Below are 12,590 nucleotides of genomic sequence, written 5' to 3' on the forward strand. Positions count from 1 at the left end.
AAATTATTTTTTTCCCCTGCCATCGCTCTTCTAACGTTTTTGTCGGCGAAATAAAAAATCTAATGTTTTTTATTTATCATATGATGCTATAATTACGAAAGAATTTAGGCATACTTCCTACGTTATCGTTATTGTTTTATTCGTTGTATGATAAATGTATAACTTTAAATATATTTTTATCCATGTTCATATATTTTTATTAAACAAATATAATTCGTATTGAAAACATAAAATAAAAATGGATGTACTTTCCTTCTGCCTAAGAAAAATGACTCATTGTTGGAAAGCTGGTCTTGTAAGCAACATTTTGAAAGGCTTACAACCCCAAGATATGATTAGCTGGAAAGGTCACGACAGATGGTACCAACTTGAAACAGTACAAGTAGTACTCCTTCCATTATTTACTGTAAGAAATAAAAGAAGATGTAATTTTGTTCCGTGCTACTTTTATCTAATTAAAGATGAAAGATTAAGGATATCGTTGGAAAACAATGTTTGTTTATCTACACTTATAAAGTTTCCAACTAAATTAATATACTACCTCCGGTCCTAATTATAAGAGTCAGTTAACTAATTTGAAAAGATTAAAGAAGTAAGTTAAGTTAGTTATTTGTCCTAAATAGGTGTTATCTTTCCTAAAATATCCTTACTAATCAAGTATATTGATTAGAACTATAATTATTAGAAAAACTATTTTGAAAAAAATTGAGTAAATATGAGAGACAAAATAGATTAGGGTCTTATATTTAGGACCAAAATAAAAATCAAACAGTATCTTATATTAAGAACCGGAAGTAGTATCTTCATTAGTATTGAAAATGGAGGCATTTGTTTCTCATAAAAAGAAACAGAGGAAGCAATTAATAGTGAGGAGAATGAGCCAAAGACTTCAGAAAATAACTCTCCTAAAAGGATGGCTAATGATAATTAAGCAAACTATAAACTACAGATATATACAAAACATCACCACCAGATAACACTGTCCCGTTAATAATGCACCGCCCGTACAGAAGATATGAGCAGCAGAATCGGAATCAGAAGATAGCAAGCGTGCGTCTGCAAGTGATCAAGCATTCTGAGGCCCATAACCAGAGATTATCCCTGCAAACATATAGTTGTCACCTCAACATTGGTGCATGGAAGTGTCGGAGATCAAAGGCTTGTGCCTCTTAACATTTTTCTTTTCGCTCTCCACTACTTCGTCATCAACAAAGTTCTGATCTGTCATCTCTGCAAAAAACCCCACTTAATTAAGCGATCTTAATTTACTGTTGGGGGACGGAGAAGAGAGTGGTCACAGTGGAGCGTACCTATATCGCTGAAGAACAACAGGTGGTGAGGTGAAGCAGAGGGGATTTGGTTTCTCTGGCCCAAACCACCACCTTTACTTGTGGCTGTGGATGTAGTACTTTCTTTCCCAACGCTACCGCTTGAGCAGCTCAACTGCTGAATCCATGGCTTTGCCTTTAGATCATGCCCCTTATTCCTCCTTCGTATTTGCCCCTTCTCTCTCTCATATTCCATCTTTTTCCAATATCCATCTCCCCCATCCTTCCACTGTTCAAAAAATATAAGCATATTTATTTAACCAACTTCTAATCAAAGGACTATATTAAGTGAAGAATTTGGGGACTAGCCATTCGGTGCTTGCAAGGGATCATGAAATTAAACTGCGCCGAAAACAAATATCTAATCAAGGGCCATGTTTTAATTAATTACATGCGGGCAAATTTATTTACTATCATTTCAAACCATGTAATCTATATCCTTTTTGGGGGCTGTAGATACACTAATAACTCCTTATTTAGAAGACGATAGAATAGGAAGAACAGTAATATCAGAGTAACAATAACTATAAAACATTGGAATACTAATGATCTTAATCCCAACTGTAGTCAGACAACAAAAATTAGTTACTGTGCACCGATTATTATGAGATATGCAAGTAATATTTTCCCTTAATTTGGGGGGCAAAAAACAACAGAAGATAAACCTGAGTAGAAGTAGTGGGGATAGAGTGGGTGAGAGTTGCTTTAGGAGAACGCCAAGCCAGCACTTGCTTGGAATTATACAACTGATGAACGAATGATGCTTCCATGGACTTGAGATACATGCTGTGTTTCTCATCGGTCCACTCTTCCGTTGATAAGCATCTCTTACATGAAGGGTCCTGATAAAATAAATATAAATGCCGAGTAAATATTTCTTCGAATTAAGTTTACGGTTGGTTTTTTTTTTTTTTTTTGGGAGGAACGGTCAATTAAAAGATCACATGGATAAATTAAGGCATAAGAAATGAGTTAATGAAGAGAAATGAGAGGTACCTGCACGTGATTGGGCGGCAGCTTGAAGTCGCCGGACTGGTTGAGGACGTTGGGCGAAATCGTCGGAACTTGAGGGGGTCTCAGATTCTTCATGATAACTGATCGACGATGAGCAGAGGTGGTGGAAGCGGTGATTGGAACTTGAACTTGGAACAAATTAAAAAGAAAATGATGAAAGGTAGTTACAGTTGTCATCGCTTTAACACGTGTCAGGGGCCATCGCCTCGCCACGTCATCTATGCTGGCGAACACAGGACGACAGATATTTAGCAGCATCCAAAATATCTGGCTTCCCCCCCATGAAATGATGATACGCCGCTACATTCGATGATGTGGCACTGCACTTTCAGCTTTGAGCCCCCTCACTTTTCCTGTTCTTTGATAATCCCATTCCCATAGGATACTGTTGTCCTTTTCTTATCTTATCTCCATGCGATCTTGCAATTGACAACTCCATCTCACCTGCTCCGTTCGTATTCCAGGATATTTTACATTGAATATTTAAAAATTTATAAATTACAAATTTTATACAAATCAGCAACATTAGTTGATCGTTATGGTGCTAATGGTTGTCAAAATATATTTATAATTATTAACGTTTGTGAACAAAACGACTATTCTTTTCTTTGGGTCGAAATGAATAAACGACTACTTCCTGTGCTCAAGGCTCACCACAGAAGATTAAACATGCAAGCATCACAAGCAATATCAAATGAGGCGGTTTATCTTTTGAATAAACGAGTTTCATACATATTGCCAAAACCTTTTTATCAAAAGAACCATGATAAAACAGCAAAAATCTGTTGTCTAAAACTCAGTTCCTTGAAATATTAAACAAATATGTGTGGATGCCGCGTGTTGCGGGAAAACTGCGTTTGATATAATAGCATCATCACTCGAGAGCGCAAAGAGCATGTGATCTGAGCCGCTTGGTCCGTATTAGCTCTCCAACCACAGCGTATGACCTTATTCGAGTCTGCCTCCATTGAATAATTTTGCTGTGGTCATTTTTAGTGATCAGCGATGTTCTTCTTCAAATGTCATGTGCATAGAATATAATACACGACCCAACAGAGGTGCAACAGGGAAGATCATGACTCAAGTATCTGGTTTCTGCTCACTTTCTGGGATGGCAGTGTCTTGCAAATCGATACGACCTGCATAACCCAGGCATGTTAAAAAGGCAGGCTCAAAAATTGTATCAGAATCTGCCAATTAGCAAGAGAACAGGAGGAAGGATTAGCTGGTCATTCACACAAACAATTGTCTGCAGGACTCTGCTAAATGCATTTATCCATCCCTTGCTCTTTCAATTGCAAAGAGAGGGAGCAAGGGACAGGGGCGGGGAGAAAATACATCAAGTGTACTTGCTGCAATTTTTTTCTTCTCCAGGCAGATTTCTACGCTACTAGTTGTGTGATCCACAATTTTGGAATGTATTCGTGTGAAGTGTGACCCTGTGCATGTATATCAGATCTTACCTAACAATGAAATTAGGGACGGAGATTGTGATGATCCATGCAATCTAACATCCGCATCTGCAAAACGTTATTCATTTAAAATTACATAACGGGATTGTTGCGAAGCAAAATAATCCAACCGCTGAAGATGACCTACCTGAACTTCCTAGTGATTTAAGGACGTCTGATTTCTTAAATGTAAATCCTATGAAATTGGTGTCTTTAGATGTTAACATCTGCGAGAAGTGTCAAAAGGGAAAGCAACGTATCATAAAGTTGCAGTTTTAATACAAGGGGCATAAATATAGAACATCTAAAAGACCTCAAAAGCAAGTTTCAGGGGAAATGAATTAGCAAAATATCTCCCAATAGAGAACAAATTTGCAAACTGAAAATTTGACTCCACAGTAATACAGGCCAAACTAGACTGCTGATTGCTGAAAGTCATCAGTTCAGCAAAATACGCAATTTTTTAATAGATCCGAAGAATGTAGAAGTGATATCTAATTGTTAATCGATGTCCAAGAACATTTATTGAACTGGCTTCTGAATAACTTTCGTTAGTACTTGCATATCAAGAAACAAAAATTTTTGGGAAAAAAATTAACAGTCGACATGTGCAATATAATGGCGTAGCCTAATGAAAAGAATAAGGTTAAGAAAATTGTTTTTTCCACGCCCATGAAAATATTAGGCCATGAACTAGATCCACAAGCTTAGAAATGGTCTTAAGAAATTGCAGTTTGAGAAAATGATTTACCTTCCGCCAAGGTCCCATAGTAGCTGCTGCTGATGGTGGCCCTTCTAACTGAAATGAACAAACTCACAGAAGTTTAGTTGTGCTGAGATAATATGAAAATGGAAAACATAATAAGCCACGATCATCCTTTTGCTATAGTGTGCAGTTTTCAGTCGCACTGGCTCTCAGAACAATAAATAATATCTAACACAATCAATTTGCAGTGCGATGAAAAACTTTAGAGATAAAATGGAAAATGTTGAAGTTGAAAGAAGTAGCCATTTCCCTTCTTGAAAATTCCAGTGAAATTAAATTAGTTTACAACTTTTGTGAAATTAAGGCATGCATCTAGTTTCACCCTTTGGATTTCCATGTAGAACTGGCAGCGCAAATTTTTCATTTTCACCTGTCAGCATTTTTTATATGTACAATTTTTGTACTCACATCCGGAAACTTCTCAAAGTTTTGTGTGTCCAAGTCTCCAGTGACAGTAGGTTTATACGCAGCTTCCATTTCATAAAGTGTATCCCACTGAACAGATCTGAACCATGGATGAGCCTGAAAAAGGAATTAATGGTATATTAATAATGGACTTGCCACAGGGGCATGTTCCAGAAAAATATCCGATTTCCCTAATAATTAATATACTGGCTATGCCTAAGAGAGTTGTTACCTTTATTTCTTCGACACCTCTGGTTCCGAGTCTCGTGTCCACATCACATAATAAGTGACAAATCAGATCCTTAGCCTCAGCTGATATCTTGGGTTCTCCGGGGAATTTAAGGCATGTTTTCCAGTTAATTATCTGATACAATAAACAACACCATGTCCTTATGAACAAATGGGAAAAGATTATAAGAACAGAAAAACCAATTGAATTAAATACCTTACGACATGTCATCCTTGGATCGTCAGAACAAAAGGGAGGATATCCAATAAGCATCTCGTACATGATAGCTCCAAGCGACCACCAATCACATTCCATTCCATAGCCCTTTTTGAGCAAAACTTCAGGTGCCATGTAATCAAGAGTTCCAACAGTAGAATATGCCTGAAGAAATGGAAGTTAGAAAACATAAACAAACTTTGCGTTAATATACTTTACTGTTTAAAAAATTAAAAGCAGAAATTAAGAACTTCTGTAAATCATTAAGTCATTTTGGCATAGAGTTTGATTTTTGTTTTCTTTTCTGGAGCCAACAATGAATTTTGACTTCAACTGGAGGAAAATGGCAATACCAGTGCTCGGCGATTACGTTTCCACTGTTGTAATTTCTCCTTTGGCATCGACCAAGGTGCTGCAGAATATCCTTCAGACTCACTCGTTGATTCATTACTCGTGAAATCTTCACTTTCCAACAAAATTGTTGAATACTTATCATCAAGAGGCTTACATAAGCCAAAATCTGATAGCTTCAGATGGCCATTTCTATCCAGTATCAAATTATCTGGTTTTATATCCCTACAAGCAGAGTGCATCTCACTAAGCATAATCTTTATTGCTTGATACATTTGAGAATAATTACACGCAAGAAAATGATAAATCCTTTTCCATAAACAATGATCTTAAGTATAAATTACGGATATGGACCAATATGATGTGACTTAAGCGGTGAGGAAAACCCACCATAAGAAACTATGGTATTAGGTGGAGCGTATTACGACTCAAGTAACATTTTTTATCTTGATTGATGATATTCAATATGGGACATATAAGAGATTCAGCTTAAATACACTCCCCTTACAATCTGACAAGCTTTATCTAAATTGTCCACGTCATTCTTGTTTTTAGCCGCAAGAAATCCATGTTCTAAGAAGATGAAAGACTGCATTACATATTTTACCTTAAGAATACAGGCCCCTGGTAATTTGAGCCAGAGTTTACAGAATTTTATTATTTTAGACCAACATCTTCAGAGTTTACAAAAGCCAAGAGCTAACCTTTTTTTTCCTTTAGGATAAACCTTGCTAGTATAAAGGAGGGCTCTCATGGCATATCGAAAGATGAAGAACTTTCAAAGTATTCAGTGTTCATAGGTCACAGCTCTTGTACATAAAGTAGCTTCGCATTGCAGTGAGACCAAATTAGTTTCACAATAACCATACCTGTGTATGTAATTGTGTTGATGTATTGAGTGGATAGCTAGGACGCTTTCAGCAATGTAGAAGCGACCAACATCTTCAGAAAGGATATCTTCTCTCATTAATAATGTCATAATGTCACCACCGGGTAGATACTCCATAATGAGATACAGGAAATCAGAATCTTGGAATGAGTAATGAAGTTTTACAATGCATCGGCTATCAACCTCTGCTAGCAAATTCCTCTCAGATCGAACATGTTCCACCTGAATTAGAATGACAATGTGATGTAATAAGTAAATGAGTCCACTCTAGCGGCCAAATTAGCCTGTTAGACGTCATTATTCAGTACTAAAAATTTGAAAACATATAAAACTCCCTTTGAAGCTGAAGGTCATACATAATGAAAATCTTATTCGATCTTTGCCCAACACAATGTACATAGACAATGCCCCTTTTCCAGCCAGATATAAACCATTAGATCAATGGAAAACATACATATCTATTGAAAAAGTTAAACAAGGTTAAGCAGTCACTATGTACCAGTCAACACCCTATTTTTCATTAGAATATCAGAAAACGACTTGGCATTCAGCACTTAATTTTGGTAATATCAAATGCTCTTTTGAAGCACAATGAACTGCAATCAGAAAGATCACCAAAGACAAGTATAAGATAAAGTGTATATCTTTGATTGCAATTTGAAATAACGATCAGATTAAAATGAATGAATACAAACTGGAGTAAAATAACCATCAGATTAAAACGAAGATTGCTGCATTGAAGTATCATGTATGCAGAGTATGCACCAAGCTAGATTGTTATTACCTGTCCTCGGCTAAGCATCTCTGATTTCTTCAATTTCTTCATGGCATAAATCTCTCCCGTACTTTTAGCACGACATAACCTCACCTGCATTATATGAAAATGTTACGGACAATGCAAACTATTAGAATCCAAAATTTGTAATGCAATCTATCTTCATCACGCACCTCGCCAAAAGCACCTTTGCCAATTACGGTTAACTGCTCAAAGTCATCAATTCCAACTTTACGTCTCTGCAGTCTCATGTATTCAGTCTCTCGGCGCTCCAAATTCCTCATCATTTCCTCTTGTTCTTCAGTTGAAATTTGAGCTTCTTGTGCTTGCCTTTGAAGTGCTCTGCGTCTGAAACAAAGTATAATTAATTGAAGTAAACATTATCTGCTTTGACTTTTATGAGTCGAATTGATAATTATAAAATCTATGCTAATATATCCACCCCCGACAGTACATCATAACTCAAGCAAGATAAAAATAAAGCGAGTCTTCTAATTTAACTGTTTTAGCGCGTGTAAATGAAAAATAGAGTATGTTCTTAGTCAGTTACTCAAAAGATTCTTGAATGGCATCAAACAGTTCTAACTTTGGAAAAGCGTGTCCATGAAACAGACATTTATAAGAGGATAAAACAAGTTTTGCTGGCCAGGCGGTTTTTACTGAACAAGTGAACATGTCTCTGTCCACGTGGTTGGAGGGATCTTCAAATATCATAGTTGTCAAAAGCACGCTCGATATGAACCACCAATTCAAGATAAGGAGAAACGACAATATGAAGACTTAACCAAGAACAACGTCAATTCTATTGCTTTAACATTCTCGAAAGCAGCCAGCTTGAGTTGAACCAAAAACTATGATATGAGCAATGATACAAAGGGTTAAAAAATAGCAGAGGAAGAAAAGTGCGTGAATAAGTACACGTAAAAGATTGGATGAGCACAGCAATCTTCAAAGAGAAACGACCAGCAGACAGCAAGAGAAATCAATTCTCTTAAAGTATTAACTGAAAGATTGGCCATGGAAATCGGAAACTCTGAATCAGGGGAAGGACAAGGATGAATGTAAATGCAAAAAAATTATGACGTAAAAAACGATCGGAGTTAGACATGGCAAAAGTAAGGAAAATAATCAGAGTTAGACGTAGCAAAAGTAAGTAAAATAAGTACCTCTCTTTTCGATCCTGCAATCCTTGGAGATAATTCTTGTAGTGATTTTCAATGAACTGCTTAGCGGCGGCGGCCTTCTGTCTGGTAACTGGAGAGGAAACCGATACATCAGGACCGGAGTCCAATTCATTCCGATCACGGTTCATGTGAAGAGCTCCAAGCCTGACAGTACCGTCGTAACCTTCCATAATTGTGGATCACTCAAAACGGCGGAATCAGAGGGGAAGAAATCAGAATTGCGTGCAGAAAGAGCGGAGGCTTCGGAGTCAGAGGATTTCGCAAGAGAGATCTGCAAGTGTTGGTGAAACCGACGCAGAGACGGACTACTTGGCAATTGGTATATAATGGGATGGGATGGAGTCTACGAAGCTGTGGCAAGGCTGTCTTATCAGTGAGTTGTCGTCCCAACATATTTGTTTCCTGCTCAGAAAATAAATTGCAATACTTCGATTTTGTCTCGATTTATTTGATTTTGGATGAGAGCTTTTTTCTCATATTTTTACCTTTTCTTCTTTTTTCTTTTAAATATTTACATTTTTGGGGTGGGATCTTTATCTGAAGTCACTGGGAGAGAGGATAAATTTTGTTGGGAATGGAGTGGGATGGACGGCATCGTTTTCCTCACATTAACTGGTGGAATCTTTGGAAGCATTTCGCATCATGGTGATATCTGACTTTTGACACGAAAGTGGGGAGAGAGAGATTTTTGACGCTATTGTCGGCGGAGATCCGTATAAGGCTACACGGTCACGTTCCGATCCCCGAGCGTGAAAATCATGCTTCCACGAGACTCCTCCCGCCTTTATTTTCAGCTTATTCCCTCTGACTACTCCACTAAAATTAAATAAAGTAATTGAATTATTATTGAATAAAATAAATTTCTCAATTGACTTTTGTTATTTCGCTCATAAACAAACTTTTACAGTTTTACTTTATTCACACAAAAAATAAGAAAAGATGAAGTTGAAAAAAGTCATCAATGTTCCATCCATCTATGTATGTAGAGTCACTTATGAGAGAAATTAATAATTTTTCCCCCCTAAAAATGACTTGTACATAGGATAAGGATATCTTTAGTACCTAGTATTTTTCTTAATTAAATGCAGAAAAAAATTATAAAAATAGCTCATGTTTGAACTAGTCAAAACCAATACTGACAAGACTTGGGAGTCAAGGAAAGAAATTAAATTGAGGACGTGTTTGTTTGCTAGAAATAGGTCCCAAGGACAGAAATGGGTGGCTTCTCTGGCCCAGGCTTCAAAATCGCCTGGTACATTACGGTGAAACCTCCATTCCCACCTTCTTTCCTCGTAGGAGCGCACACAGAGGAAAGGAGCTTCCCTTTCCCTCTCAGAAAGCTGAAAGCGTTCGGATTTGTGGAATTTTTTGTGAGAATGGAGTCAATATACCAGTATTTGACATGTCAAGAAAAAAAAAATTGAATATTTATATGTTTTTGTACATATATTAAGTACATATCAAGTATTTTTCAATAATTTTTAATTATTAAAAAGGTATGCATTTCTTTAACAAAATAAAGTATGTGGTTTCTTAGCTCCTTTGTGTATTTTATATTTAAGAAAAAAATCCAAATATAATTTGTTTTGTTATTCTACAAATAATTTCGCGTAACAAGAACTCAATTAAAAATCTTATGTATGCTAAGTATTGCACTTGTTAAGGAAGTGTCATCTACAGCTCAAAAGCGTTGGTTCTCAAAATTATAAAGGGTAGTTCTGGCTTTTCCTATATATCATTGAATCCTCAGTCGTTTTTCCTCTTGTCAGTGAAATCATCCCTCTCGACCATTAAAGGTGTGTCTGGATTAGTGGTAGTAGAAAAGTTAGATAGTATAATATGATTTATATTTAGATTGTGTTTTGTAAAAAATCAGTCTGAAAAGCTTGGGAAGCTGAAACTTGTTTAAATGATTAATAAAAAGTAAGTTTAGATGTAAAATAACTTAAAAAGACAAAAATTTTATTAAGTAATACATATCTAATATTATATATATAATGTAACCATTTTAAAAGAAATAGGAAATTTAATTTATTGTTAAGAAGAAATAAAAAAATACTAAAATACTTAATTAAATATATTTAATGGATAAATATATATCTATATATAACAGTGGCAAACGTTGCGCCTCTGTTCTCGTTTTTTTGACTCTCCAACCAAAAAAAAAGGCATTCAGACATCCAAAAAATAATATACTCCAAAAGCTTTTCCTGGACTTACCGGTAAAAGCAACAAAAAGGAGTTTGTGCTCATTTGCACAAATAAGTTAGATTGTAAAAATGTAATTCCAAACACATCTCAAATCAAAAACACTCTTTTTGCTGGTAGAGAAGTCAGTTTGGAACCTCAAATATAATTCAAACACACCCTAAGGGTGTTTGGATGGCATAAGAAGTGCTTCTAAAAATTATTTTTTTTTCAAATCAAGATAACCTTCTTCACATATTTACTTCATATATCGTAAAAATCATTTCTAAAACTATTGTTTGGTTTCCATCCAAACACTTCTTAAGAAATGGCTGCTGTTATTGAAGTGGAATGGCACTGTTTAAATTGCAGCCAGAAATATCGAGGGATACAATTGTTAATTCATGAAAGTCCACTCTTCTAGTATGGGACAGACAGCCTTGGGATGTGTTTGGATAAAACCAAACTATGGTTTGGAGAATAGTTTCTGGAAAATAGATTTCGGATAGAATAGATTTTATGAAAAAGTGATTCTGAGAAGTGAGAGTGTTTGGATAGTTGTTACCAGAAACACTTTTTATATGTGCAAATTACTAAAATGGGCATAAATTAATATTATAATTATATAAGGGATAGATTTTATAATATATTTTTATTTGAAGAAATAAAATTGTTAATAAAATAATTTTTACTAACATAATTAATAATATATAAGATAATATAACTAATAAATAATTAATATGTGTATATATATTTATAAATTATAAGATTAAATAGTGAAGAACCGAGTGTGAAATGGAGAGTGAGGCATCAATTATGGAGGCTACTTTGTCATATGCTGTTGGGCCCACACCAATGTCTGAAAAATTTGAGCCAGAAGCAACTTCAAACCACTTCTGCCGAAATCATGGTTTGATCCCAAACCATGGTTTCACATTTTCTGCCCCTGTTTGGCTGGTTTCTTCCCCAAACCATGGTTTGGAGGGACATCCAAACAGAGCCTTGGATACAAATGAATTGCGTCCAACATTTTGCTGCCAAGGAAAATTGTATCCAACAAATTATTTTGTTGCTAGATTGATGGAATGTTAGTGTTTGTAAAAATTGTAATGAATTTCCAAAATTGCCCAAGCTCATTTATCACCCAAGGGCCAAGCTATCTTCTCCTAACAGGAAATATTTATTTTCAGCTATATTTGGGCTTTTGAAACTTTATTTATTTCTATGGATATCTTAGCTTTTGTCCTGCTAAATTATTTAATTCTTTTTCCATGAACACCAAGCATCACGTTTTTGTTCCATTTTTTATATCCAAAAATGGAATGAAAATGAAAATGAAATACCTGCAGCAACCCTTGCCGACAGGGTTGTATTCCCTCAAACGAAAGGGATAATACCTCGTGAAGGTCTGAAGTCTGTCAATCAAGTTTTCAGAGCAAAAATACCCGAAGGCAGCAATGTAATTTTCTAAACTGAACAGCTTTATTGTGATTCTTGAAATTATATTAATATGTTATTAATTTATTTCAGTAACTAACTAATGCTACCCCGAATTTCAACTTACATAAAAAAAATTTAAAAAAAATATTTAGAGAGTTTTCCAAACACCTGCCTCTTCTTTTTTTTTTTTTATTACAGGTCACTTCTAGCTAACTCATGCAAGTACAGTTAATTTATTAAATTTATCATAAATTGATAATTTTTTCAACATTACTCCTTTTTAAATGAAAGACGTAGCCTGCTTAAAGAACACACAATCTCAATTAATAATAAGAGTAAAATAAAAAAAGGTAAT

At 35.4% G+C, this 12,590-nt stretch overlaps 2 protein-coding genes across 4 annotated transcripts; both read right to left on the reverse strand.

The window, feature by feature from the left end:
• Positions 1-806: 806 nt before the first annotated feature.
• Positions 807-2,949, reverse strand: LOC114729685 (uncharacterized). Of its 2 annotated transcripts, XM_028916723.1 has the most exons (5): positions 2,511-2,949; positions 2,325-2,422; positions 1,994-2,170; positions 1,311-1,557; positions 807-1,230 (listed from the first exon to the last, which is right to left on the reverse strand). In XM_028916723.1, the coding sequence occupies exons 2-5, from the start codon at positions 2,415-2,417 to the stop codon at positions 1,124-1,126; spliced, it is 624 nt and encodes a 207-aa protein (XP_028772556.1). In that variant the 5' UTR covers positions 2,418-2,422; positions 2,511-2,949; the 3' UTR covers positions 807-1,123. The 2 variants fall into 2 exon arrangements, with proteins under 2 accessions (XP_028772556.1, XP_028772555.1); XM_028916722.1 differs by having other exon boundaries at positions 2,325-2,949.
• Positions 2,950-3,027: 78 nt separating this feature from the next.
• Positions 3,028-8,982, reverse strand: LOC114729684 (serine/threonine-protein kinase tricorner-like). Of its 2 annotated transcripts, XM_028916720.1 has the most exons (13): positions 8,591-8,982; positions 7,598-7,772; positions 7,434-7,517; positions 6,630-6,871; positions 5,763-5,985; positions 5,410-5,574; positions 5,197-5,328; positions 4,968-5,081; positions 4,545-4,592; positions 3,942-4,020; positions 3,806-3,862; positions 3,446-3,481; positions 3,028-3,322 (listed from the first exon to the last, which is right to left on the reverse strand). In XM_028916720.1, the coding sequence occupies exons 1-13, from the start codon at positions 8,776-8,778 to the stop codon at positions 3,291-3,293; spliced, it is 1,575 nt and encodes a 524-aa protein (XP_028772553.1). In that variant the 5' UTR covers positions 8,779-8,982; the 3' UTR covers positions 3,028-3,290. The 2 variants fall into 2 exon arrangements, with proteins under 2 accessions (XP_028772553.1, XP_028772554.1); XM_028916721.1 differs by having other exon boundaries at positions 3,028-3,481; positions 8,591-8,979.
• Positions 8,983-12,590: the final 3,608 nt, after the last annotated feature.

Source organism: Neltuma alba, unplaced genomic scaffold (assembly GCF_004799145.2).
Source record: "Neltuma alba isolate B1F8T4 unplaced genomic scaffold, ASM479914v2 tig00012663_pilon, whole genome shotgun sequence".
NCBI lineage: Eukaryota > Viridiplantae > Streptophyta > Magnoliopsida > Fabales > Fabaceae > Neltuma > Neltuma alba.

Excerpts from the sequence above, each read along its gene's own strand:
- LOC114729684 (XM_028916720.1), bottom strand. The coding sequence starts at position 8,778 with ATGGAAGGTTACGACGGTACTGTCAGGCTTGGAGCTCTTCACATGAAC. Across the intron at positions 6,872-7,433 it reads AGATGCTTAGCCGAGGACAG|GTGGAACATGTTCGATCTGA; the intron begins GTAATAACAATC and ends ATTCTAATTCAG. Across the intron at positions 3,482-3,805 it reads GTCCCTAATTTCATTGTTAG|GTCGTATCGATTTGCAAGAC; the intron begins GTAAGATCTGAT and ends TGGGTTATGCAG.
- LOC114729685 (XM_028916722.1), bottom strand. The coding sequence starts at position 2,600 with ATGCTGCTAAATATCTGTCGTCCTGTGTTCGCCAGCATAGATGACGTG. Across the intron at positions 1,558-1,993 it reads TCCCCACTACTTCTACTCAG|TGGAAGGATGGGGGAGATGG; the intron begins GTTTATCTTCTG and ends TTTTTTGAACAG. Across the intron at positions 1,231-1,310 it reads GTTGTTCTTCAGCGATATAG|AGATGACAGATCAGAACTTT; the intron begins GTACGCTCCACT and ends GGTTTTTTGCAG.